The sequence below is a fragment of the Mya arenaria genome, chromosome 3, assembly GCF_026914265.1.
Source record: "Mya arenaria isolate MELC-2E11 chromosome 3, ASM2691426v1".
Classification (NCBI taxonomy): Eukaryota; Metazoa; Mollusca; class Bivalvia; order Myida; family Myidae; genus Mya; species Mya arenaria.
This window is the reverse complement of record NC_069124.1, coordinates 13160877-13188535: the sequence shown is the minus strand read 5'-3', so window position 1 is coordinate 13188535 and position 27659 is coordinate 13160877. Positions and strand designations below refer to the sequence as shown.

Below are 27659 nucleotides of genomic sequence, written 5' to 3'. Positions count from 1 at the left end.
GCTTTATACTTACAATCGATGCATTTCCCTTCAAGCATGTCAGCATCAGCACTACCTAGACAACATGATTAAGACCGATAAATGTAAACAAAATATACCAATCGGTGTTTATTTTGAGAATAGGATCAACGGATGTTTTAGTCAAACATGATAAACGAGATTTGTATTTGATATTTCAATAGTCAATGATAAACACGCCCTGCAGGATAAAAACCCGGATTAAGTCATCATACCAGTTTTGCAAGACGTTTCACTGCCCTTCCAACCCGAGGCGCACCCAGCTGCGCATGCGCCCGTCTCGTGATCACAGGATGCGCCGTCCGCACACTGACCGCACGTTTCGCTGCAGTTTGCGCCGAAATAACCTTCTTCGCACTCTGGCGGATAATCATAAAAAAACATTTTTAAAAAAGAAAATAGAGTTTTTTTTATCTCTTATTACTTTTATTATATGTACGTCAACCGAGTGCGGAATGGTTTTAGTCCAAGCTCCTATATTATATTTGTCATGCCAGCACTGAATAGTAATAATAATAATAATAATAATAATAATAATAATAATAATAATAATAATAATAATAATAATAATAATAATTAAAAGGCATCCCACAGAATGGATAATCTTCTGTAAAATGCTGCTATCAGATGGATGTCTTTATAAACAACAGCAACTTACTTTGTGCGCAGGTATCGAGCAGCCAGCCAGGTGCACACCCATCCTCGCACGTGCCGTCGATGACGTCACATGTGACGTTATCCATACACTGACCACACTGCCCGGAACAATTCTGTCCAAACGTGCTGTTGTCACAAGCTGTGGACATTGGCATGTGTTATACGTTTATTATGAATTGTGAATACGTTGTTTTACAAACGATATCGACAATCAATATGTGGGTTTTATTTCTTTCTGTCTAATATAGCTAGTATTCTTCACAGTTCATACTGCTATAAGAAAATCAATAAGCTTACCATTACTGCACGAGTCCCCCTGCCAGCCAGGTTGGCAGAAACTCGGACACTCGCCAGTCACGTGGTTGCACGTGGCGTTATCTGTACAGTAGCACATGGACAGACAGTCAGGACCAAACTGAGGCGAGACACATTCTGGAGTAAAAAAGAGAAGAAAAAAACTTAAATTATACAACAGAAAAAAACAATATCTGCAAACATTCTTGACTTCCCTATGTCATTTGTTGGCGTATTTAAGATTGCACTCTTCCTCCCATATTAGATGAAAATAAATCGTTTTAATTCACCGAAAAGGATGAATAAATATAATAGAACACAATGGTTCTTATGAGGGATACCGTGTTTAATTTGAAAGTTTTTTAAGGTACAGAAAACGCGGTAGTTCGACCTTATGAGTCGATAATTGTTCACTGTAAATATTTTAGGACCTACCAGTCATTTAATATTTGTGCGTTTTCAGTTTTTAAATACACGTTTAGAGTCATAATCATATTTTTCATAGTTAAATAAAAGGTTTTTCACTCAAAAATTATGTTTGTTTGATTGAGTGTGGATTGATTTTAAATACGAATGTTACTTTAAAATTATAAGAACGCATGAGATACAAGATAAGAAATATGTTCGCCAATAGATGTAAAAGGGACTGTACAGCAGATTGGCAGCAAAAAAAGTTTTTTTCTGTATCGAATCTCAGGACAATTATTTAATAAAATGTGTTACGCTTTGATATCATAATTGTAAAAAATGTAAAAAAAAATGTGTCGGAGACCGGGTTCGAACCCGTGTCGCCAAAATTGCAATCCAGCGTCGTATCCACTGGGCTACGATGGCTTACTTGAATCATGTGACATAATTAAGCTATAGACCTAACTCGGTAATATCACGTGATAACACCGACTAGCCAATCACGCATAAGGAATGAATTCTACTAGGTAGACATACCCAGTAATCATTTTTAATGGAAAAATATTAAATAACTGCTAAACTTAACTAAATTGTAAACTATGTGGTACTTCAGTTGGTAAGTTTCAATGCATTGTACACATGAATACCATGTTTATGACAGTTTTCGACAATTTTCTTTTTTTCTTGCATATTGATCGTCTGGTGCACAGTTGCTTTAACCACATGCCTCAACCACATCACCCTTAAGTGCTTTTGAACGATTTGATTTCCTGACATTTTATTTGAACATAGTTATTCATCCAACATATTCGCTTACTATGATATTGATGGAACGATAGGGGTCCGTTTATGAAATAGATAAAAACGAGTGAAACAAGCTTTAAACATAGCATGCATGGAGTATTGCTCCAATTGTTACCCTCCATGCACATGTCTCCACTGTAGCCGGAAGCACAGCCGTCCATGCAGGTGCCCGTGCTTGCGTTGCAAGACGCACCGTCTGCACAATATCCGCACGTCTCGTTACAATTCCAACCCCATGTTCCGTTACTGCACTCTGAGAGAAAAATCAATGTAGGTCAATAAATGTTGTCCGGAGATACTATTTGTGTTTGATCCTTACATCATGCCATTACTGTTGTGTTTTTTGTCTTTCATTATAAACAGACTTGACTATTCAAATCAAATTATATTTGTTACAACAACGCAAATTATGACTGGGAATGTTGACCAATCCAAGTAAAAAAGAGGATCAAGATGGCCCTAAAAGTTGTATAATAGCATGTCACGAATTTGACATAAAATTAAATCAACCATTACCCAACTCGAATAATTAAGTAGGTAAGTTGAATGGTTAGCTTAGTTTTGTGTTTCAATAAACACATTTAGTGTTGTATGTACGCACAACTTTAACCAGAATTTATGCGGCAAATTAGGGTCATAATTTGCATTATATGCAAGTTCCAGTTGTCTTACTCATTGTTTTGTTAGTTGGTTTGATGGCTTAAAAGCCTCGTCTTAATAAGCAATCAAATACAACAAATGGTCACTGTGATATGGGCTTGATGGTAGCTTGCACCAAGTAGTGTAGCCACAATAATGCGCGTTTAGAGAACTATTTTAACATTTGGACATTCATTTTGTTCCCTAAGCGCAGAGTCGCTAAAACAAAAATCGTCAAAGACTCTGAAGCGGCTGTTTATATGGACTACAAGTAGCGACGCCAACGCAAATGTTAGTAGAAAAACTCACTAATCGTCGAGCTAAAAAAGACATTAAATTCATTTAAAAATTTAAAAACGGGTCATACCATTTAGACACGTGTCTCCTTGGTAACCGGACTCGCATCCGTCTGGACACGCCCCTGTGGCGATGTTACAAGGCACGTTGTCTTTGCACGCACCACATGTCATGTTGCAGTTCTCACCGAATGTTCCGTTCTGACAACCTAACATGGTATGGAAGATAGAGATAGCAAACTCACTTCTAGAACCCTTTTAGCTAACTATAATATATAAACGTAGCATATCAATATGTATATCAACTAAAATACATTCTCGTCTGTATATTAAAACAATTTAAAATGAGAAGCTGGCACATTGTGTACCTGTTTTACAGAGATCTTCCCGCCATCCCGCCGCGCAGCCATTCGAGCACCTGCCAATTATACCGTGGCACGTGTCATTTTGTACACAGTTTCCACACGTGTCCTCGCATCGGTCGCCATAGAAACCGGCCGGGCAGACTTGAACAGAAAGGTAAGTAAACGCAAATGTTCATTTTATTTTTTTTATATTTTACGTATTTTCCAATTGTTTTTTTAAGTCCGCATTAACGTTTGATTTCAACTTCCATTCAGATTAACACTAAGTTCTGCAATGCAGGAAACATAAGCAGGGAGAACAAAGAAAATAGTAATAACATGAACGATAGAAAAATGGTTAATAAAGAGAAAACATGTTACGGAAAAATATAATTGGTGTAATTTAAAAAAAAATATCTTCAGTTCAAGAATTCAGGCTCTTAATAGACAAGATACATGTGAAATTAGTGTTTACTTAATTCCAATCACTTGTACCCTAATGAGAATACATTTGACCTGCTATAAGTAAGATAGTCAAATATTTTAATATTGTGAAACAAATTATTATACAAATACAATATATGTATATCATTTTCGGTAAAACGAAATGCTCAATTTTTTTTTGAAGTATCGGCTTAAGAATACACTCTTTTTCCCAAATCAAATTTACCACAAATAATATCATTGTTTTAATATACCAACAAAGGACGAATAAATGTCGAAAACAAGGGTTTTTATGATGGACACCGAATTTAATTCGAAAAATGGTGCAGAAATACACCATATTTCTACCTTGTGAGACGATAGTAGATTGCAGAAAACCTTTTAGCACTCACCAGTCATTTAATACATTTGGGTTTTAAGTTATTAAATACACGGTTACAATCTTGTTATCAGTAATTAATATTTTCCATTAATGCATTATTTAGGTAGCAGTTAAAGGTTTATCACTCAAAATGTACGTTTGTTATACATGTGTATATAATGATTTTGAATAAGAGTGTCACTTGAAACCGGCATGTATTTCTTTAATTGTGTATAAGTAAGAGATCAATTTTGGAGGTATAGGGATATCTGAATGAATAAACAATAACGACCCTTTTTGATAACAATCGAATTCCCGAAACTTCCCTAAATCCTATGACAACCCTCCAAAATTCGAACTTAGTAACGTGTACCTATGTACGCTTGCACCTCACAGACGACCAATGCAGCCGGCGAGTCGGATATCCGCTCTAGGATGAGGGACTGGGAGGCAACGGGCGGGTCGACGGGGAAGTCATAGATACCGGTTCCATATGGTTGGGGGCTACTATCGTATAACAGCATGCGGGGTTGCATCGATGGGCTGTCGTACAACATGAAACCCGCAAGCTTATCTGAGAAAAAAAGTGAAAAAACTTGTTAAATGTATTTGAATTAATTATCATAATATGTAAAAAGGCTATATCTTTTACATGCCGATGAGTATTATTATATTTTTAAACTCTAAATTCTCTTCGCGGCTACAAAACATGCTGATAGGTTGAAATACCACTCCATACTGTGTATCTACAATGGTGATCTTATGAGGAACTTATGAAATTTGTCCATCCATTTAAAACCATATCACCTGCTCCTCCTGTCTCGCCGTAGACCACGATCCGGCCAATTTCGTAAACACCACCGGGGTTGAGGATGAGGGACGCGTTGCCCTCTGCCCCAGTCGAGCTGCAGCAGCTCGGTGTTCCCTGGTCAGCACAACCGTCCACTGCCAGGCTGGCGTTCCGGCCGTTCATGGTGCTCGTTTGGGTGGCAGGTTTCAGTAGCAGTATGTTCGCCCCTTTAGTTCGCAAAATAAGGTATTTAGTATGCTTCACATAAAACATACACCAAGCATTCGATTGATTTTGAATGATCGATTGAGCGATGGGAATCGAAAAAGTATTATTATTCATGGATATATAATTTATTTGATCTACTAAAAGTGACAATCTTATTCAAAATCAATACATGCATATGAATGTATAACAAACATACATTTTTACTGATAAACCTGTAACTACCTCCTAAATGATACATTTATGGAAAATATTGATTACTGATAACAAGATTGTAAGAAAGCGCAAAAATATTCAATAACTGGTGAATTCTAAAAGATTTACTGTGGTCGACTGTTATATCATTACTAAGTAGAAATACCGTGTTTTATGCTTAATTCTTTCAAATTAAACTCGGTATCCTTCATAAAACCATTATTCTACATGTATTCGTCCTTTTTGTAATATTAAAACAATATAATTAATTGTGGTATATCTTATTAGGGAGTAAGAGTGCATCTTTAAATTGTTTCAAGTAATATTTATCAAAATAAATGTTCAATCAATTGAATTAGCTCGTGATGTTTCTCGTTTAATTATTACTTATGATATGGCAACTAACCAATATTTAATTTACAGTCACCCCATCTTCCATATAATCAATGAAAATACTTACTGGCCCAACACATGTCGCCCGTCCAGCCCGCCTCGCAGCCGCCCGGCGGACAGGTACCAGTCACCTTGTCACAGGCGCCTCCGTCCGCGCATTTTCCGCACCGCTCCTCACATCCGCTTCCGTAAGTACCGTCGTCACAGGCTGTACAGGGTAGGTGAGTATTCAGGTTAGATGTGTAATATTCGAAAGCATTCATAAGGTCGGCCTGAATCAAGTTAAGACTGCTAAAATATTGTAACCAATCATTGGAAAGCTGCATATGTTCTGCGTTTGAATTTGCCTATATACATTGTTAGTTGGCCATTTTTGTTCTCCATAAATATCCTTTCACCAAATCATTGAAACAAGCCCACACTCACTTCTGTAAGGACTTCTGGACATGTTAGTTGCAAGACTTTGTATTGATATATGTTGTAGTTTAAACAAAGCAAGATCATGTTACCAATCTCATTTCTTGTAGGATATTTAGACTTGGAAGCTGCAATACGTTGTATTGATATACTTTATTATGTTGCAGTTCAATATCAGTTTTATTACCAAACTCACTACCTGCATACGATAGTTTGGACTTGTCAGTTGCAATACTTTGTATTTATATATGTTGTAGTTAAACAATAACATGACCATATCACAAAAAAATGTAGCATAATAATCGTGCATGTATTTATGTTTGAAAATGGTGTGCATGGCTCTTGCATACCTTCAAACACCTCCACCTCACACAGCGTGATAATGGAATCACCCGGCGGCTTCTCCACCCGGATTATGGATGCGTTCTTCTCGGGTTTCACGGTAATGTTGAAGATTCCATCTACCGGGTATTCCACACCCGTGCTGTTGTACAGGTGTTCCTTCGCCCCACCGGAAGTTAGCAGTCCGTATACCTGGAACCCTGCTAGCTGGACTGAAGGTTAGAAATAGTGAGTGATAAATGCGTTTTAAGAACTTGTTCTAGAATATTGTTGTTAAATTCATTCGGTGTATAATTGCTACAACAATGATTGTGTTGATCAAACGACTCTGTTTTATGTAAATCGTCGCCGCGGGCTAAAAGTCAACACTCGGAGACGACGTTTAGCTTGTATCGATTAATCGAAGAATTGGTGCCGTATACTCTGGAGCCGAACTCCTCGGCCATTTTTATGGAAAACAACCTCGGATGTATGCCGGTACATCAGTTGAAGTAGTTCGTATTTTTTTAATTATATCATTTATTAAATGTAGTGTTTTAGAGTTGTATTTATTGATCTAAGTTTAAATTGATTGCCAGCGACGAGTAATATTGCAAACATAATTAAGATTCCCAAAAGTTACGTCATAAAGTTTAATTGCTAAATAAAATTACTACGCGATCAACTTGCAGCGGACTTAAACGTACCACTTTTTGAGTATGTAAACCGTCCAAATACATCCGATGTTGTTTTCGATAACAATGGCCGAGGAGCTCCGAATGGGACCGAATTCGAGTTCTATGTCTTCCCGTCTATTTTCTTTTCTCTTTCGTTCCAATATATTTTGCCCACAGTGGCTTGATGACAGGAGCTCATGTTTAAATTTAGTCATAATAAATCAGTTGAACTATCCAAAATGATATTTGAATGATATTTTACACATACTTGAACATGTATGACAGCAATATAATGCATTGCCTTAAACATAAAATGAGATTTGACAAAACATTTTAAAGTACATTTTACTGTAATATGAATCATACCATAAACCATAACCATACGAAATGAGAAAAAGTTTTAGCTGAGCTTTAGTTGTAATATTTATTACCCAGTAATATAGTAATATTGACAATTAGACAGACCGGGTGATAAATTCATTTCCTTGAGATTTCTTGAGATTATTTTGTTTAACAACTTCTAGTCATTATATCTAAAAGTGTAAATGCACTTGGCACTTATGATTTTATGAGTTTGAAATCATTTTATTACAGTCAGGGACTGACGGTGAGTCATCACGATGCATTGATAATTCAATGTTGTGACTAAGTTCACACAAAGTTTATCAAATGTTTCGTTATTGGTTGTTTTGTTGACAATTTGAGTTATAAGTGATTGTCAGTTTGTTGGAAACAGATACAAAGTTCAAAACCACATAAATATTACACTTTTTTATTTTATTTTATTCTAAAGCCATTCAGTAGGTAGCTAGATGCGAAATGCCACCAAATGTTTTCCTTTAAAATTTCTGATATTAATCGATTAATCCGACTACTTAGTCGGTCTGTCTGTCCGATTAACCGATACTGAAATTCCAGCCGATATCATATCACAATGTGTTAGTAAAACGAACAAAAATTAATTTGTTTTATTGGTTGGGCGTTTATGACAGTATTTATTCCGACTCATTCAATTATTGATTCCATTAATTAAAGATGCATTATTACTCCCAAATAAGATTTACCACAATTTATAATGTTGTTTTGATATACCAAAAAGTCGAAAACAATGGTTCTTATGAAGGATATTGAGTTTAGTTTGAAATAAAATGAGCATAAAACACGGTATTTCTACCTTATGAAAATAAAGTAGACCATAGTAAATCATTTGGCATTCACCAATCATAATCTTAATATTGTTTCGCGTTCTGCTATTAAATTCACGGCTACTATCTTGTTATCAGCAAGTAATATTTTTCATAAAAGCATTATTCAGTTAGTAGTTGAAGGTTTATCAGTCATAATTGATGGGTTTTTTTATTCATGTGCATGTATTGATTTTGAATAAGAGTGTCACTTTAAGGTGACTCGCTCATGGTTTGTAAAGTGCACTTTTTTAATTACGAAATATGTCTTTAATTACGAAATAAAGTGTGGCAAATCATAAGGAGTGTTAAAACAAAATACCAAAAGCTGGAACCCTTTCAGCAAATGTAGATATTTGCTCAAACATCGTCTTTGAAGACCACAATTTTCATTAGTGTTTATAACGCGATTAAAAAAATAATTACGACTGTGATGTTGCGTCATTGGTTGATTGACATTATCACGTGATGTTATCAATGCACCATTAAAAGTTCAACATATCAACTACGTTTATTAGTGTCCCGGTGGCCGTATGGACTAGCCGGCTGTTTTATTTTTTTCTTGACATTTCCTGCGTGGGTTCGAACCCCAATTAAACCAAAATACCTTTTTTATGCTATAGCTGTATTTTTTTCTGCAATTTCGATACCATAGAGTAAAATAATGATAAAATAAGTGTTTCAGATGCATTACCGGGAAAACTAATTTTTGGTCTAAAAACATGAGCGATTCACTTTAACATGACAAATATGAGCGTAAAAAGCTTTAAAACAAAACAAAAATACTACTGATATTTACTTTGTAACCATGTAGCATGTGCTCACCTTGTTTTCCGTCGCTCCGCCCGTACACAATGATCGCACCGATGGCGCGGACGCCTCCTAGATTCACCTGCCAGTAGTTATCCGTCTGTCCGGACGTAGGTAAGGTGGCGCTGCAGCACAGCTGGCTCTCCGGTAAGTCACTCAGAATACACCCTTCCACCGCTTTTCCTGCGCTCCATTCTACTCCGTTTCCGTCCGTATATGGGTACGCTTGATCGGCCGTTTTGTTCAAAGCTATATTGTCAACTTGAAAAAGAATATGTATTTGTAGGGTATATATAGATCTTTTGATAGTTTTTTTCTATTTTTAGAACTGGTACATGTACTTTATTATTCTGTATAAGCCCCTACTCATGGCTCAGCCAAGAAATATAAGAAAGTAAGCAATTTATTATATTTAAACAAATATTAATGCCAAAACGCAAAAATTAATGAAAGATATTAAATTCTTTGAATGTAATAAATACTAATATGTTTTTTAATTATTACCTTTTGCGGATAATATGGTTTTCACATTGACGAAAAAGACAATCAATGTCAAGTATTCCAACATTTTGTTTTTATTTGAAAATAAATGCAAATCATGCGAAATTTTATTCTTTAAAATCAGTTAACGTCTAGAAGGAATCCAAATACTTGCTGGGCTACCTCGTGAGAATTGAGGGTGGAGTAGGGTCGAGGTGCCATCCACAATTTACAGCTGTTTGTGTTGTGATTAAATACTCACGGGTTTATTGAAAAATGAAAAGGTTTATCATCACTCATATATTACTGACCAAACAGTCAAGTGTTTGAAAACCATAAATGTTTATGGTGTTTTCATTGTGGACGTCACGGACCCTAGATGGATCATAGTTTACTATGACTTTTACACGCGATTCCGGTTTTGCTGGAGCAAAAGGCGTACCAATGACGAAACGTAACTAAGACGGTAAAAGACACCCTGACTCATTATGTAACTTACCAATTCCCATAGATAACGATGCAACATTATTTTAATTGGTGATTGTCTGTGCTCATGTTACGCTAGAGGGGGGAAGGTGTTAGACTAGCGTCTATCGGATGCATTATTGCATGACTGCGCCGCATCCTGGTCAAGTTTAAATGGTAATTTATTAGACGTTCAAAAGGGGCAATTTGCCCTCATCATTGAATCAGGTATGGCACCAGAGAGAATAATGTAGACCACCAAAAACGGTTGAATAACCACGATGCATAATATCTATAACGTTCCACGATCGAGAAAATCGAGAAAAGAGGAGAAGAGGGGCCAGGCTCCTTAGAGGTTTGACCAGCTTCTGTGCTAGCTCGGTTCGGCTAAACTCGGTTGGAGTGCAATAAACACCCCAAATGGTGGTTCGCAACCTCGGCTTAGACCAGCCACCTTAGATTGACGTCCGTCCAGCTTCTGTGCTCGTCAACTTGGTTCGAAGGCTAGAATATCGCCATGGGTGGTACCCTGGGTTACCTGCCCTTACCATTTCATTACTCTGGTTGTGCAGAGTACGCTGGGAACCAGACAACATGGGTGGTTCCAAACCTCGTCTTAGACCATCATCATATCCGATTATAATCCGAGACGTGCCGTCACACCAATATGTCATCCTCAAGTTAACACTGGGAAAACATACCTCATTACATACATGTTCGGGGGTCACTGCGTTAGAGTTTGTCCCCATAACTGGTTGTACGGCCTTAAAACTAGTTGATAGACATTTCAGTAGGTATCTTGCTATTTGGTTGGTCCATAATTATATCAGTACATTTTAGCCTTAAATTGAAATTACCGTAGTATCATAGGTTCATTGACTTGCAACATATTGGCGCGAATTGAACTTTAGCCTGTACCAAAAATGAACTCACAGTTTATAAAATAAAAATGTGTTGCCATTTGTGACGTTTTTACAGATTGAAGGTTATTTAAGATACGACTAAAATATGTTTTGAAACGGGCCCCTGTATTTAAACGTAAAATGATCTATTTTCAATAGTCATAATGTCTTTTTGTCAGTCAAGTACACTCCCCCAGAGATTAATTTCTAGTCGTATCGCGATGATAATTATCAAACTCCGCGCAGTGTTACTTCCCTTGCAGTACAGTAATCACTGCCACCACAAGATTTTCATCCAAAATTGGATGAAAACTTTTAATGGCATTTTTTTTAATCATATATATTTATTCTTATATCCTTTCTTAAATAATTACTTTACGCCAGTTGATAGGCATAATATGTTTTATAAAAAAATAACAATTAAAAAAAACATTCGGAAATGTTCGGTCTTTTTTCAAATTGAAAGTAGGATTTACAAATTACAATATCAACATGGATGTGTTGTTAGCTATTCAGACATGTATCGAACGTTTTGCATTTTTTCCTTTTATGGAATAAAATCGTTTATTTTCTAAACAAATGAAACATGTTGCTGGAATTTCTTTTAAAGGTGTTCCGTCCATTTTGTAAATTGCAATCACGTGCCGTTTCTATCATCACGTGATATTTGTGAAGGCAGTGATTACTGTACTGCAAGGGAAGTAACACTGCGCGGAGTTTGGATAATTATACGAAGAATACATATTTAACTAAAGGTTAATGCAGCTCTTGAAGATATAGTTAAACAAACATCAAGCTTTACTACTGATAAGAAGCATGAGTGGGTTAAATTATAAGATGAACATAGTGCTGTAGTATAGTATTCTGAAAGCGAAACTAATTACTAGTTTAAAGACTCTCTATTTTATCCAGTCTGTTTGTAGATATTCACGAAAAAAAAAAATACTGGCGGCATTAGGCCTCTTGCACATTTTCTAATTAACCTTTCTTATAGCGAATAGTTTAAACGAAAATAACAATTGTCCCAGATTTGTTAACTTTGTATTAAAAACATAAAAATGTTTTAATGTTTGCTCTTTTATTTGCAATGTTGCAATGTTGACGAACTCCGTCACAGCTATAATTTATGTATTAACGTTAATGGAACCCTTTAACATGCGTAATTTGTACTATAAAGGCTTATTTCATTTATCTTATGATAGTTTATAATTGACTGGTTTACATGTACTGTAAAGGCTTGATTCATATTTCATATGATAGTTTATAATTGACTGGTTTACATGTACTGTAAAGGCTTGATTCATATTTCATATGATAGTTTATAATTGACTGGTTTACATGTACTGTAAAGGCTTGATTCATATCACCAATTATGGTTTATGATTGACTGGTTTTCTGTACTGGAAAGGCTTGTTTCATATCTCTTCTGATAGTTTATGATTGCCTGGTTTACATATTCTGTGAAGTCTTGTTTCATTTCTCTTCTGATAGTTTATGATTGACTGGTTTACATGTACTGTAAAGGCTTGATTCATTTCATTTCTGATAGTTTATGATTGACTGGTTTACATGTACTGTGAAGGCTTATTTCATTCCCCTTCTGATAGTTTATGGTTGACTGGTTTACATGTATTGTAATGGCTTGTTTCATATCTCTTATGATAGTTTAATTATGATTGACTGGTTTACATGTACTGTAAAGGCTTGTTTCATTTCGCTTCTGATAGTTTATGATTGACTTGTTTACATGTACTGTAAAACCTTGTGTCATTTCCCTTCTGATAGTTTATGATTGGCTGGTTTACATATACTGTAAATGCTTGCTTGTAGTTGACTGGTTTACATATTTTGTGAAGGCTTGTTTCATTTCTCTTCTGATAGTTTATGATTGACTGGCTTACATGTACTGTAAAGGCTTGATTCATATTTCATATGATGGTTTATAATTGACTGGTTTACATGTACTGTAAAGGCTTGATTCATTTCATTTCTGATAGTTTATGATTGACTGGTTTACATGTACTGTGAAGGCTTATTTCATTCCCCTTCTGATAGTTTATGGTTGACTGGTTTACATGTATTGTAAAGGCTTGTTTCATATCTCTTATGATAGTTTAATTATGATTGACTGGTTTACATGTACTGTAAAGGCTTGTTTCATTTCGCTTCTGATAGTTTATGATTGACTGGTTTACATGTACTGTAAAACCTTGTGTCATTTCCCTTCTGATAGTTTATGATTGGCTGGTTTACATATACTGTAAATGCTTGCTTGTAGTTGACTGGTTGACATATTTTGTGAAGGCTTGTTTCATTTCTCTTCTGATAGTTTATGATTGACTGGCTTACATGTACTGTAAAGGCTTGTTTCATATTTCTTATGATGGTTTATAATTGACTGGTTTACATGTACTGTAAAGGCTTGATTCATTTCCCTTCTGACAGTTTATGATTGACTGGTTTACATGTACTGAAAAGGCTTGTTTCATTTTGCTTCTGATAGTTTATGATTGACTGGTTTACATGTACTGTAAATGCTTATTTCATATCTCTTATGATAGTTTATGATTGGCTGGTTTACATATACTGTAAAACCTTGTGTAATTTCCCTTCTGATAGTTTATGATTGGCTGGTTTACATATACTGTAAATGCTTGCTTGTAGTTGACTGCTTTACATATTTTGTGAAGGCTTGTTTCATTTCTCTTCTGATAGTTTATGATTGACTGGCTTACATGTACTGTAAAGGCTTGTTTCATATTTCTTATGATGGTTTATAATTGACTGGTTTACATGTACTGTAAAGGCTTGATTCATTTCCCTTCTGATAGTTTATGATTGACTGGTTTACATGTACTGTGAAGGCTTATTTCATTCCCCTTCTGATAGTTTATGGTTGACTGGTTTACATGTATTGTAAAGGCTTGTTTCATATCTCTTATGATAGTTAAATTATGATTGACTGGTTTACATGTACTGTAAAGGCTTGTTTCATTTCGCTTCTGATAGTTTATGATTGACTGGTTTACATGTACTGTAAAACCTTGTGTCATTTCCCTTCTGATAGTTTATGATTGGCTGGTTTACATATACTGTAAATGCTTGCTTGTAGTTGACTGGTTGACATATTTTGTGAAGGCTTGTTTCATTTCTCTTCTGATAGTTTATAATTGACTGGCTTACATGTACTGTAAAGGCTTGATTCATATTTCATATGATGGTTTATAATTGACTGGTTTACATGTACTGTAAAGGCTTGATTCATTTCCCTTCTGACAGTTTATGATTGACTGGTTTACATGTACTGTAAAGGCTTGTTTCATTTCGCTTCTGATAGTTTATGATTGACTGGTTTACATGTACTGTAAATGCTTATTTCATATCTCTTATGATAGTTTATGATTGGCTGGTTTACATATACTACAAATGCTTGCTTGTAGTTGACTGGTTGACATATTTTGTGAAGGCTTGTTTCATTTCTCTTCTGATGGTTTATGATTGACTGGCTTACATGTACTGTAAAGGCTTGATTCATATTTCATATGATAGTTTATGATTGACTGGTTTACATGTACTGTAAAGGCTTGATTCATATTTCATATGATAGTTTATGATTGACTGGTTTACATGTACTGTAAAGGCTTGTTTCATATCACCAATTATGGTTTATGATTAACTGGTTTTCTGTTTCATATTTCTTATGATGGTTTATAATTGACTGGTTTACATGTACTGTAAAGGCTTAATTCATTTCCCTTCTGACAGTTTATGATTGACCTGTTTACATGTACTGTAAACCCTTGTGTCATTTCCCTTCTGATAGTTTATGATTGACTGGTTTACACATACTGTAAATGCTTGCTTGTAGTTGACTGGTTTACATATTCTGTGAAGGCTTGTTTCATTTCTCTTCTGATAGTTTATGATTGACTGGTTTACATGTACTGTTAAGGCTTATTTCATTTCCCTTCTGATTGTTTATGGTTTACTGGTTTACATGTACTGTAAAGGCTCGTTTCATATATCTTTTGAAAGTTTATGATTGACTGGTTTACATGTACTGTAAAGGCTTGTTTCATTTCGCTTGTGATAGTTTATGATTGACTTGTTTACATGTTCTGTAAACCCTTGTGTCATTTCCCTTCAGATAGTTTATGATTGACTGGTTTACATATACTGTAAATGCTTTCTTGTAGTTGACTGGTTTACATGTACTGTGAAGGCTTATTTCATTTATGTTTTGATATTATATGACTGGTTTACATGTATTGTTAAGACTTCTTTCATTTCCCTTCTGATAGTTTATGATTGACTGGTTTACATGTACTGTAAAAAGGCTTGTTTCATATCTCTTATGATAGTTTATGATTGACTGGTTTACATGTACTGTAAAAAGGCTTGTTTCATATCTCTTATGATAGTTTATGATTGACTGGTTTACATGTACTGTGAAGGCTTGTTTCGTATCCCTTCTGATAGTTTATGATTGACTGGTTTACATGCATTGCAAAGGCTTGTTTCATGCCCCTTCTGATTTCATTTCGCAGTGTAAAACTATTTAGTAGTTATAGTGCATGCATGTTGAAATACACGTTATACCAGTAAATGACATTTAACTTCGTTCAAATAAGGATAACGGATATTAAAGTTACATAAGTGAAAAAAGTGGCAATATACAATACGTAACATTTAATAATTGTAAAATAGACTTTCTTAATGTAAACCCTGCTGGTGATACTACTGGCAGGGGCATGAGCGTAAAAACTAACCCAGATAATGTAAGATACAAAATAGTTATTGTTCGGAATTTTATTAGAAAAGAAATTACAGATATTTACACTGAGAAAATGCAATAAAGTGAACAAATTTTAATGTGAAAAAATATAAATGTTAGATATCTATTGGAACGAGGTTTAAATCTAATGCATAATCAGAATGAAAAACAACACAAATACAAGTAAGTATTGCAATAATATAATTTACACCTACTCATAAAAAGCAAAAAGGTTAACTACTTACAAAAGTTGTCAAAACAACATTAAAAGTATAAGAAAATGCGCAGATCTGTATACGTGTGTTCGACTGTCTACCACTTTACTACCACTTTAGTAAACCAAAAAAGAATTATATTTTGTGAGTATTTTCTTGAAAATCTAAATCAGATGTCACATACACAACAGTATTTTGTTGTGTACTATATTCCCCATGACTTACCATCTCCGGGGACGATTGAACACATAAAACGGAACTAAATAAACATCTCTTTATCATTATATACATGTAAAAAATGAGAAAAAAAATGTAAAATAACTAACGATAAATACCATTGATTCATCTTTGTCCGTGACCTATTTCTATCTAGGTGCTGCAAAAATTAGTACTTTTCATGATTTTGAAATAACAAAATGTTTAACACTCATATATCTATAACAATTGGATATTTTGGAGACATTTCAGACCTCTTCTACAAAACCACCATTGAATGTAGAGTTCTCAAAGTGTATGTATATTTTGATCATGCATGTACGAGTATATATACACATATACATGACTTTCTTCACAAATCACCAACTCAACTTCAATGAACACATGACACCATCCGAATAAAATGTCACTATCCGAAGAAGGTCGTTGTAATTGTTTAATAAACATAGTTGAACTTCGAAGTGAACAAGGCTTGTTTTGTACAGTGCGAGACGGAGTTCGTGCGCGTGGCATCTAAAACAGGCGTAGCATGTACGGGTGTGCGTGGCACGTACAGGTGGGCGTGTCTAGATACTGATTGAGTTGGGGACAATCTCGGGGTCCAGATGGGGGTACGGAATGTCCCGTTTCTTGTTCCTCTCCTTCACCGTCTTGCTAATCTCGGCCAAGTCCGCTCGGAATCTGAATAAGAAATATAATGTATAAAAGTAAATCCAATGAAAGTAAAGCAACGTTAATTGCTTTTGGAGAATCGTTGGAATGACGCGTCTTTAGCCTTATAATAACACTTATTTTAGCTTGACACTATTTGACAAGCGGTTAGGGTTGAACCGCCACATTATATTGCTATAAGCCAACGGCAAAAGGCATAGAAATGTCTTATACAAACCCAATTTTGATAGTAAAATAAAAAAAAATCATTTTACTAGTGCGCGGCCGCCAATCACTGTTTACCAGTGAACTTTAATGTAATGTGAAACTGTTCACATCTGACAACTTTTCCCGCCGTCTGTAAATAACTGAAATGAAAGAGAACACCATGCACTTACTCATCGACTATCTTCCTGGCCTCCGGCTCAAATATGTACTGGACCTCAAAGTCCCCCAGACTCTTGGTTCCCCGCGAGCTAAGGATCTTAGTGACGGTCATCATGTCCAGCGTGGTAGGTTTGTCCGGTAACATACTCACCAGCTCACTCTCCTCGATAGGTGTCTGTTATAAAAAAAGAAGTAAGGTAGTTTATACAACACATGCTTGATTGTGATGAAGCAGATAGATTACAAAATAACGCTTGAATCAGTTTCTTGGAGAGACGTCAGTACTGGGGCCGGTTGCTCCAATTGCCCAGTTCATTCCATGTAACCTTAACATTCCGTAACGGTGCGTAAGTTAACGCTTCGTTAAACATGAGTTGAGCAAAGCGATTGAACGCTGCAGTCAACTTGTACACCATCGTTTAAAAATGCTTAACTCCTTAAGCTCCCCAATTCCTGTCTCATAATGTATCATGTTCTATGTTCTATTGGGGGGAGGGGGGGGGGGGCGGGGCGGTTGAGGTGCGTCTGAAGAATACATTGGAGTATTATTCGTGCAGTTAAAGGGTACTTATTTAAAAACAAAGGGACGCTATTTTCTCTACACATACGGCATAAGGTAAGGAAAAGAAAACGAGGGGAGATAACTTGTATTTGCACAATTTAACATGCGTTTGGAGAATAATTGGACGTTTTTTTGCCTTTGTCATTTAAAACAAAACTGTTTAAATCGAGGAAACACCAGTTGAACTTTACCTTGTCTTTGGGTGGTTCCCCATTCAGTAAAGCTGGGTAATTAGGCGGGAAAGCATATTCGTCGTACTGGGGGAAGTTGGTTGACGCATGCGCAACGCTGCACGAGTAGATAATTGACGTCAACACCAGATACAAGTCGTCCTTGCTGGCGAATTGACCATTACTGGGAACGCCCTGTGTAAATGAAAATAATGTATTTAAGGTTTTTTACAAAGAGCTCAAAGATATGTTGCCATACTGTCAAATGTTCAGGAACGTTGTTTATTGAACAATATTCATTTAACAAAACAGTACCTACTCCTCACAATTCTTAGGAAATCTGTCAATGTATATTTTAGCCTGATATCTTTCAAATTTGTATGGCTCTTTGTTGTAAATTAAGTTAAGCGTCTGTCAGACTGACATTGAGCCCACATCCTCCTTGCGCTCGGTCCTTGACGAGCTCGGCGCCCCATGCCTGGATCTCCCAGTCGCCCGTGATCTTCTCCGGCGAGTCTGAAAATGAGAATGGAATTGTGGCATGATTTGGCATTATGGCATTATGTGGCATTATCATTTGTGCCACAATTGTTCGTTTTACGTGCATTAAGACGGGCAAAAAAACAGCAGTAGCCCAACTACCAGGAAAGTAACAATTCACTTGGCAAATCTGCAAGATTCTTAAGACTATCTCTTAAATATCTGTTTCCACTGTTAAGCTGAATTCAATAAAGAAAAACTCCGTGCTTGGTTAAAGTTGGTAATCTTGAAATAAAAAAGCGGTTGAAAGCATCACGTCAAAATTGGTCTCGCATTCTCATTTCAACTGGTTTATAAATGTCGACTCCATGTACTATTGTACGTTATGTGTGTTAAAAATTAATTATTTCCGACGGACCTCTGCGTAAGACGTTCAACTTGTGTCCATTCACACCGCAAGCTACACGCAAACAATACTTACCATAATAAAGGTCCACATATTTGCGAACGTATGTATTTATGGCGTTGTAGATCAAGAGTGCGTCGTCACGGAAATGGTAGCCAGGTAATATATTCTGGTCCAACACCTGTTAATAAATATAAAAAAAAGACAATTACAGACAAGAGTATCAACAATCCAGAACTCAAATGTTGTTTTCCCCAGTACGTTCTTGTTAAAACCAGAATTGTTAAGTCGGAGCTATGGATCTTACTGCGAAACACTGTATTCTGATTAGTTATACGTGTACCAAGCTTCATTTCATTGCCATAATTGGTTTATGAGCTAAGACAACTATTGTGGTTCATTCTACAGATTCCGTCCTCGACAACACCAGCACTATGGCATATACTTCGACTGTCTTCGCCGACCCCAGCACTATGACATATACATCGACAATCTTCGCCGACAAAGGGATACACTAGAAATAAATCTTTGCTGCGTGAATATCAAAGTAACATCCAACTAGACCTACCCCTCTTCTCTTCAAATCGTTTGGCAAGGTTCCTTCCACATCCATCCTCCACTTATTGAGTCTGCAAGCATACACATCAATGAATTTCAAACAGGGTCAATTCTCGCGCTATTTACAAACATACCTTCATTCGGCATCGAACGAAATGCTATTAATAATATTCTCTACCCTGTATGTTTAATGTAAAGTGCCAGATGATGTGATAGTACGATCAAAAATATAATGTAACATTATCTCGAAGAACAAAGGGCCTCTTTTTATTTTCAAAACAGCACTTATATGGGTTCATGAGAAGTCGTATCAACACGATCTCCATTATGAAGTCGCAGCATATTGGATAAAATCGTCCCATAAAATGTGTATTCTATCTTTTGTAACCTAGTGTTAACAAAGGTCAATTTGTCATATTTTCTGACTTTTAGTGAATATCTTTCATTACCCGATCCAACCCTTAAAAGACATGCATATACGTTATTAATATTAACATTGTAACATGTTCATGGGACGACTTCTCCAAATATGGTACGATTAAGTTGTGGACCGACTGCTCTTGAAATCCCTGATATAAGTAAGAAATGCGATTGCAACTTCAAAGTAACCCAAGCGCCTACCCTCTCCTGATGAGTTCAAACATGCCAGCGATCCCGACGTTCATCGTCTTGTCTACCCAGCCATTTGGAGACACAAGCAGCTCTAACCCTCGCCTGAAACATGGGGAGATTTACATAATGGAAGTACATTCAGATACGATTCAAATAGATGGTCCCAGTTTACTCATCGAAGTATTTTAACGGTATTTCAAGTATATTGATACGTTTTCGATTATCACGTGAATCTTGGAGAGGGGTTTTATTCTTCCCTTGGTTTGTGAGTAAATCTTTAATCATTCTTATAACACGGAAACCGCAAGAGCGCCGTAGAGCGAATGCAAACGCTCGTCCGTTTGTGTGTTTTTTTCATTATAACAAAGGACATAACTCGACAGTTATTGAAACCATATTTATTGAACCTTGCTACATATGTGCGTTTAGTCTCTGGAAACTTGTGCACCAATTTGCATTCCAATATTTTGAATGTTTTTTGAGTTATGATCAACGTTAAAGGTTTTGAACGACAACGACGCCAAGACTGTCATATCACACCAAGTTAGTTTTTTTCTTCGAAAAACAGACATGCTTACAACTCGACAACCCAAACATCTACTGTAACAGTGGAACTCACGTGTTGATGGCAATAAGATAGAGGAAGTGTGGTGCTAGGAGTTTGAAGATGGGATGTGACTGGGAGAGGTTCCGGTGTGTAACCACGGTGATGCCCTCCATGAGCAGGTGCGTGTATCCTACAAATATAGTCACGTGGTGATAAATAAGTATGGATAAAAACGATATATAATAAAAGGTCGACCGCTATTTTTTGAGCATCAAATTCACATATACAATAGTTTTATGGTTATTCCATGCTCGTGGACGATACGACTTTTCTATATAGTTATTTCAATTTTAATTTCAGCTCAAAACTTTTTTGAGAAGTAGTTATGTTTAACAATACATGTTTATAAGTATATCAATGCAATTATATGTTCTTGCTTGTTGAAGAGAGTGAAGACTTTAGCAGCGGATTCATAGCAGGGGTCAAAAGTGGAATTTTGTAACGAGCAACATATGCTTCCATGAACTGATTAATTGCACATGTGTTTTCTAACTGATCAGATATCTGTTCCATTCTGTTGAGACTGTGTAGAATTTCAATTAATAAGTCATCGTTAAAACGTATCAGAGTCTCACCACCAAATATATATTTTCCACTTTTATTATTATTTTGTATGAATATTTTCATGCCGGGGAGCCTAAACGGTTTTTAATTCAATTTCTTATAAAACGTATGCCATTTGGTAAGCTATTATGCTTGGACCTGCAGAGAATAATATCATTTTCAAAGTAATGAATACTTCATGGATTTATGAGCAAGCATACGCGAAATTGTAATACTAGTTTTGCACATAAAATGTTAAATTGCTAATAAAGCACTCTGGATGAATGTCTATTTCAATTGCCGACACATTTTAAACATAAATTTTCACATTTTCAGTTACACTTTTTTGTTCAGTGGCGCTGAATTTCAACAAAACCTTAAGTCGGATGCATTGTACCTACAAATCTCGCCAAAAGATAAACATTTCAGTTTGAACACTTCAATCTTGGAACGTTTGTCAGTGTTATATTCACAACTATAAATACACAAATGTTTCCACAATATCAAATTAGTTTTAAGCGAACAGATACGGGTATTCAACATACACTCAAATACTGAATCCAAGAGCAATGAGCCATACCCTAAACATTACAATGTTACGACATAACCAGCTAAAGTCCACATTAACTTGCTTTCAGAACCCACCCCAGATAAATAGATCCAGATATTTGGCCATGCTGGCCATGCTGGAAATCCTTATATTGCACTATATTATCTTAAGTACCCGTATGTGAAAATTAAATGAAAATGCATTTTTACTCTATTTTGTTTAACTGAAGTGGGAGAAAACGTCTCTACCATGGCCACTCGCGAAATAGTGGTTCATTCCAACCTTCGCGCAGGGTGTTCTGTGCAAACTCGGTAAACCTCGTTTTCGCAAAACACACTACGCTCCGGTTGGGATAAACCTACCTTACACTGTCCTTAAAATGTTCGTATCTGTGTTACGTTTTAAAAGCATTAGCTCCTCTCAAAAGTATGAAGCACGATAAGCTAATACTAAAATCAAACAATATCTTTATACATATCGTGAAAACGTTATCTTCATACAACACATTTAATGTTTATTTAGGCTATGCTTGGACAGGTTGGGTCTTTTGAACGCAAACAATCTTAACCACATCTCATATCTCCACCCACCTAAATGTGTGAGTGACTGATGAACGTTGGCGTCGGCATTGTTGAACCACATCTTTGCCTTCAGCCAGACATTAGGGCTGTCGTCGGGTAAAAATATCTGAAAGATGAGAAGATATTTCACAAGTACTGAATATAAAGGTTTAGTGAAATAAAATTATGATTGTTAAATGCATATACCTGTATGGTTAATAATCATCCTGTACAATCATTTCAAAGGAAAGTTTCCACCTGAATTATCTCTACCGGTGAAATTGTACAAGCTCAAATATAAATTATTTGCACCATTGCAGAACAACATTGCTCACCCCTGGTTTGCATTTTTATTTAAAGTGAAAAATCGTTCATGTTATCTTCGATGCAATCAGTCGCATTTTGGTTGAAACTACCGCTTTAATCCCCTTCAAACAAAACCATCCAAACAACCCCAACCAAGCCATCCCCTTGCTAACCTACAAAACACCTATGCATACCCCTCCCACGACGCATACTATAAGTTACGGGGCTATTACGTGACCCGATATGGGATATATGGGGCGCAGGGAATCATATTCGGGTTCGAGCTTCGATCTCAACCGATATGGTTTTGCCCCGTATATCCCATATCGGGTCACCTACTAACCCCGTAACTTACATATCACGTCGAAAACCCATTAACATTGACCAAAACGCCAAACTAATCTGGGAAATGTTCATTTATGCACCGGAATCGGGAAATAGACGCCATTTTAGTACAATATAGATATTAGTGACCCAATATGGCCAAATATGGGGTCACCGCGTGACCAGTTCACCGCGTGACCAGTTCATCGCATGACCAGTTCTGGACCAATGGCATTGCGTCATTCATGTTGGAGGCGTGATATACTCATTTCAAGGAACCATTGTCTTATGCCAGGTGGGTATGGCTTACCGGATTGTCGGGGCCCTTCTCCTGGTGGAGCTGGATTGCTATGGGGACAAGGTGCTGCTTCTCGTTCACGAAAAACAGCGCGATCGGCACACATGTCTGTAAATATACCAATTATATTTCATATAAACTATTCAATCAAAGCTGAGTTAATAAAAAGTGTTCCGATTTGCAATAATACAACAAATTATTTACCACTGTGTGTTTCCTAGACCAGACCTTGCATATAATGCTATGTAAAACGTTAAACTGAAAATTGTAAATCCTGAGAAATAGCCGTGAGTCTCTTCAAGTACGAAGATGTCACGCTAAGGGCAGGGTAAAGGGGCTGAGACGCCATTTGAAATTGCCCCCAAAATCATTTATAAATATTTCAATGCAATTCCTACTGTTTTGATGCACATGTCTGAGCAAAAACAATCTTTGTAGCTGAACAATAGTCTGAGCTTAAAGCTGTCAATACTGATTTAAGGTCTATCAAAATCTTTAAATTTAGAAAACGCTGTTATGCATTACTGTTTATATTACTGGTTATAACATCTGATTCAGACAGTCAATGAGGTGTAAAAACTATTTGGAAGGATAATATACAATTACTCTATACAAATATCGCGGTGGTTAAACGTGCTTGAAAGTTTACCAAGATAGCAAATAAAGCTATTTGAAATTGAATTCAAAGCGTGTGGTAAAACATGTCTTTTTCTTAATTTAACAAATGAGCTTCGCTGGCATTTGTATTGGCGTACTACAGGATTGTTTTTATTTTACATGAGATAAATCACGTTGATCATTGAGAATGCGAAATGCCAGCAAACATGCCAGTAAAGACTGATCTTGCAGACACTTTTTATTACAAATGGCTTTACAAATATAAGATCCCTCATGTTTCGTGAGTCTGAACCTTCCATTTTTTTGTATCGGGGGGAAGTTGGGGTGGCCCGATAAGGCAGGTGGCCTTTTAAAGCAGGTGACCGTTCAACCATGTTTGACTGTACGTGATATTTAGGGGTCGTTCACAAGAGTTCTCAAGAGCCAGGAGGATGGAACGCGGTACGCTGAAACTTGGCGTTGTTAGGTTGGTCCACCCTCTTTATGGGGTTAAATTTGTGGTACTCACGTAGAATCCTTTGCGATGTGGGAGGCCGGTGAGAATGTTGTGGTCGACGATGAACAGCCTTTTGGCGTCAAGCATTTCCTTGAGGGAACAACCTTCAAGGAACGGCTTTAACATCTCCTCTGTAACCCCAAGCCTGAAATATGAATAGTATAGTTATAGTTTGAGAGAGCAGCCTTTACGGAACGCACTTCCATCTAAGCCGTAAGCCTGAACTATGAGGAGTATGACTGAATTACATTATAGGATTATGGCAATAGTTATGGACAAAATAGACCCGATTTGCAAACGGAAAACGATAAATAAATCAATCAACTTGCATATCTTTATATCAACTAAACACTGGTTCCTGAACGCTTCTGTTTGAGGTTTGAAGCCGGGGCAATATGATGCATGTCTGTCGAAAAGTAGCATGATACCTATGAACGGCACTTCTTTGGCAGTACTGTCCAAAAACAGTGTAATATGAAATAATGTGTCATTTTTTTCCAAATGAGCTAAGCTCATTTTTTGCATAAACGTTATGTAATAAATGAAGCTGGAATGTGGTTTAAATACGCTACATGTATTATTGATAATAGAAAAGCAAACACAATCGTTTATTTGGAACACTTTCAAGATAAAATACTTGGGTATCAATACGCGATAAACCCCGACTGATAGATACACAAAATGTAAACAGTGTAACCATATAAGCATGACCACAATCATATACATCAGGATGTTAAATAAGAAAGAATGTAAGCAATGTTGCCTGAATCATGTTCGTCGTTGTATCTCTCAATTAATAGGAATGAAAAATGAAGATTAGGCTATGCATGCTGGATGACATTGAATCCAGTTTTGCTGCGATGATATCGAATTGACGAATGGTTCACCGATTTGGCTTTAATTTGACGAATGGTTTACCGATTTGGCTTTGAAATGACGAATGGTTTACCGATTTGGCTCTAATTTGACGAACGGTTTACCGATTTGGCTCTAATTTGACAATGGTATATTGATATGCCTCTGAATTAAAGGATGGTAAAAGGATTCGACTATAATTTGACGAATGGTACATGAATGTAACCCTAAATTGACGAATGGTACACGTATTTTACCCTGAGTAGACGAATGGTTCACGGATTTGACTCTGATTTGACGAATGGTTCACGGATTAGACCCTGAATTGACGAATGGTGCACGGATTCGACCCTGAATTGACGAATGGTACACGGATTTGACTCTGAATTGACGAATGGTTCACGGATTTGACTCTGAATTGACGAATGGTATACGAATTCGACCCTGAATCGACAAATGGTACACGGATTTGACTCTGAATTGACGAATGGTGCACGGATTTGACTCTGAATTACGAATGGTTCACGGATTTGACTCTGAATAACGAATGCTACACGGATTTGACTCTGAATTGACGAATGGTACACGGATTTGACTCTGAATTGACGAATGGTACACGGATTTGACTCTGAATTACGAATGGTTCACGGATTTGACTCTGAATTGACGAATGGTACACGTATTTGACTCTGAATTACGAATGGTTCACGGATTTGACTCTGAATAACGAATGGTTCACGGATTTGACTCTGAATAACGAATGGTACACGGATTTGACTCTGAATTACGAATGCTACACGGATTTGACTCTGAATTGACGAATGGTACACGGATTTGACTCTGAATTGACGAATGGTACACGAATTCGACCCTGAATTGACGAATGGTTCACGGATTTGACTCTGAATTGACAAATGGTACACGGATTTGACTCTGAATTACGAATGGTTCACGGATTTGACTCTGAATAACGAATGGTTCACGGATTTGACTCTGAATAACGAATGGTACACGGATTTGACTCTGAATTACGAATGGTTCACGGATTTGACTCTGAATAACGAATGGTTCACGGATTTGACTCTGAATTGACGAATGGTTCACGGATTTGACTCTGAATTACGAATGGTTCACGGATTTGACTCTGAATAACGAATGGTTCACGGAATTGACTCTGAATTGACGAATGGTGCACGGATTTGACTCTGAATTGACGAATGGTGCACGCAAATTGACAATGGTACACGGATGTGACCCTGAATTGACAATGGTAAACGGATGTGACCCTGAATTGGTGAATGGTACACGGATGTGACCCTGAATTGGTGAATGGTACACGGATGTGGCCCTGAATTGATGAATGGTACACGGATGTGACCCTGAATTGACGAATGTTACACGGATTTGAAACTGAATTGGTAAATTGGGTACACGGATGTGACCCTGAACTGACGAATGGTACACGGATTGACACTGAGTGGACGAATGTTACAAGGATTTGACCCTGAATTTAGGAATGGTTTACGTCGAACTGACTCTGAATTGACGATGAAATACTGGTTTGGCTCTTATTTGTTTCTGAATTGAATGGACCAGTCGCAAGTTGTTAATAAAACAATCAGTTGGCCAACATCAGTAGACCAACAATAGGACACGTGATATTTCGTAGATAAATAAGGGCACATGGTTTCATTTTCCAATGAGTTCATCAATATCATCTCGTTAGTGTGTAACAATTGCTTTAGTGACTGTAAATAAAACGCTGATTTCTCTCAGATTTAAATTCAATTAAAATTATGCAAAACCAGGTATATGAAAATGTGTTCCTGGTTTACACATATAATAGTGTTAACCATTACTTACTTGTCCGGGATTTCTGTGCACAACTCTATACAAGAATGGTTCATGCTGGCGATCCTCTGATTTCCGAAAAACAGATCGTTGCTCCAGCGCTTTGCACCCTGCAAATGAAAAACAGGTTGCACTTGTCTAGTTTACGTCATCCTTATGTTTAAAACATCGGATGATTCTCGAAGGACGGGATATTTATTGATAGGGCCGGTCAGACCGCCGACCGGAAAATAAACAAGGCCGGATTTACCTATGTCTGGATCTCCTCCGAATCCTGGGAAACATGTAAAGCCAACAGAATGTGCTTGTCTAAATCCCTTATGATAGTTCCTCGTCTCCCAGTGGGGCAAATCATTGATAGGTGCTCCGTGATAGAACACTTATAGTTAACAAACGGTCTTGAGGAATCAGAAAATTCACGAAAGATAGGATGATGTTATGCCGAAAATATAAACTGGAAAACAGTTTTCCTTCGCTGTCATAACAGGTGTAATAA

General features: G+C 36.7%; 2 protein-coding genes across 7 annotated transcripts in view; both read right to left on the bottom strand.

Annotated features, from left to right (window-relative positions):
• Positions 1-219: 219 nt before the first annotated feature.
• LOC128225696 (multiple epidermal growth factor-like domains protein 11) lies at positions 220-10896 on the bottom strand. Its single transcript, XM_052935604.1, has 12 exons — positions 10761-10896; positions 9293-9538; positions 6636-6839; positions 5936-6076; positions 5073-5282; positions 4639-4839; positions 3485-3622; positions 3188-3325; positions 2297-2434; positions 973-1107; positions 677-814; positions 220-377 (listed from the first exon to the last, which is right to left on the bottom strand). The coding sequence occupies exons 1-12, from the start codon at positions 10894-10896 to the stop codon at positions 220-222; spliced, it is 1983 nt and encodes a 660-aa protein (XP_052791564.1).
• A 5110-nt stretch (positions 10897-16006) lies between these two features.
• The window catches only part of LOC128227279 (allene oxide synthase-lipoxygenase protein-like), a 50799-nt gene continuing 39146 nt past the window's right edge, over positions 16007-27659 (bottom strand). For all 6 annotated transcript variants that reach the window (XM_052937658.1, XM_052937660.1, XM_052937663.1 and 3 more), the window contains exons 4-15: positions 27176-27273; positions 24470-24602; positions 23356-23451; positions 22446-22542; positions 20775-20892; positions 20165-20257; positions 19554-19614; positions 19061-19166; positions 18524-18615; positions 18121-18294; positions 17379-17542; positions 16007-17010 (exon numbers count right to left, since the gene is read on the bottom strand). In XM_052937658.1, the coding sequence (XP_052793618.1) occupies positions 16896-17010; positions 17379-17542; positions 18121-18294; positions 18524-18615; positions 19061-19166; positions 19554-19614; positions 20165-20257; positions 20775-20892; positions 22446-22542; positions 23356-23451; positions 24470-24602; positions 27176-27273 (1347 nt within the window). In that variant the 3' untranslated portion in view covers positions 16007-16895. The remainder of the gene's footprint in view (positions 17011-17378; positions 17543-18120; positions 18295-18523; positions 18616-19060; positions 19167-19553; positions 19615-20164; positions 20258-20774; positions 20893-22445; positions 22543-23355; positions 23452-24469; positions 24603-27175; positions 27274-27659) is intronic.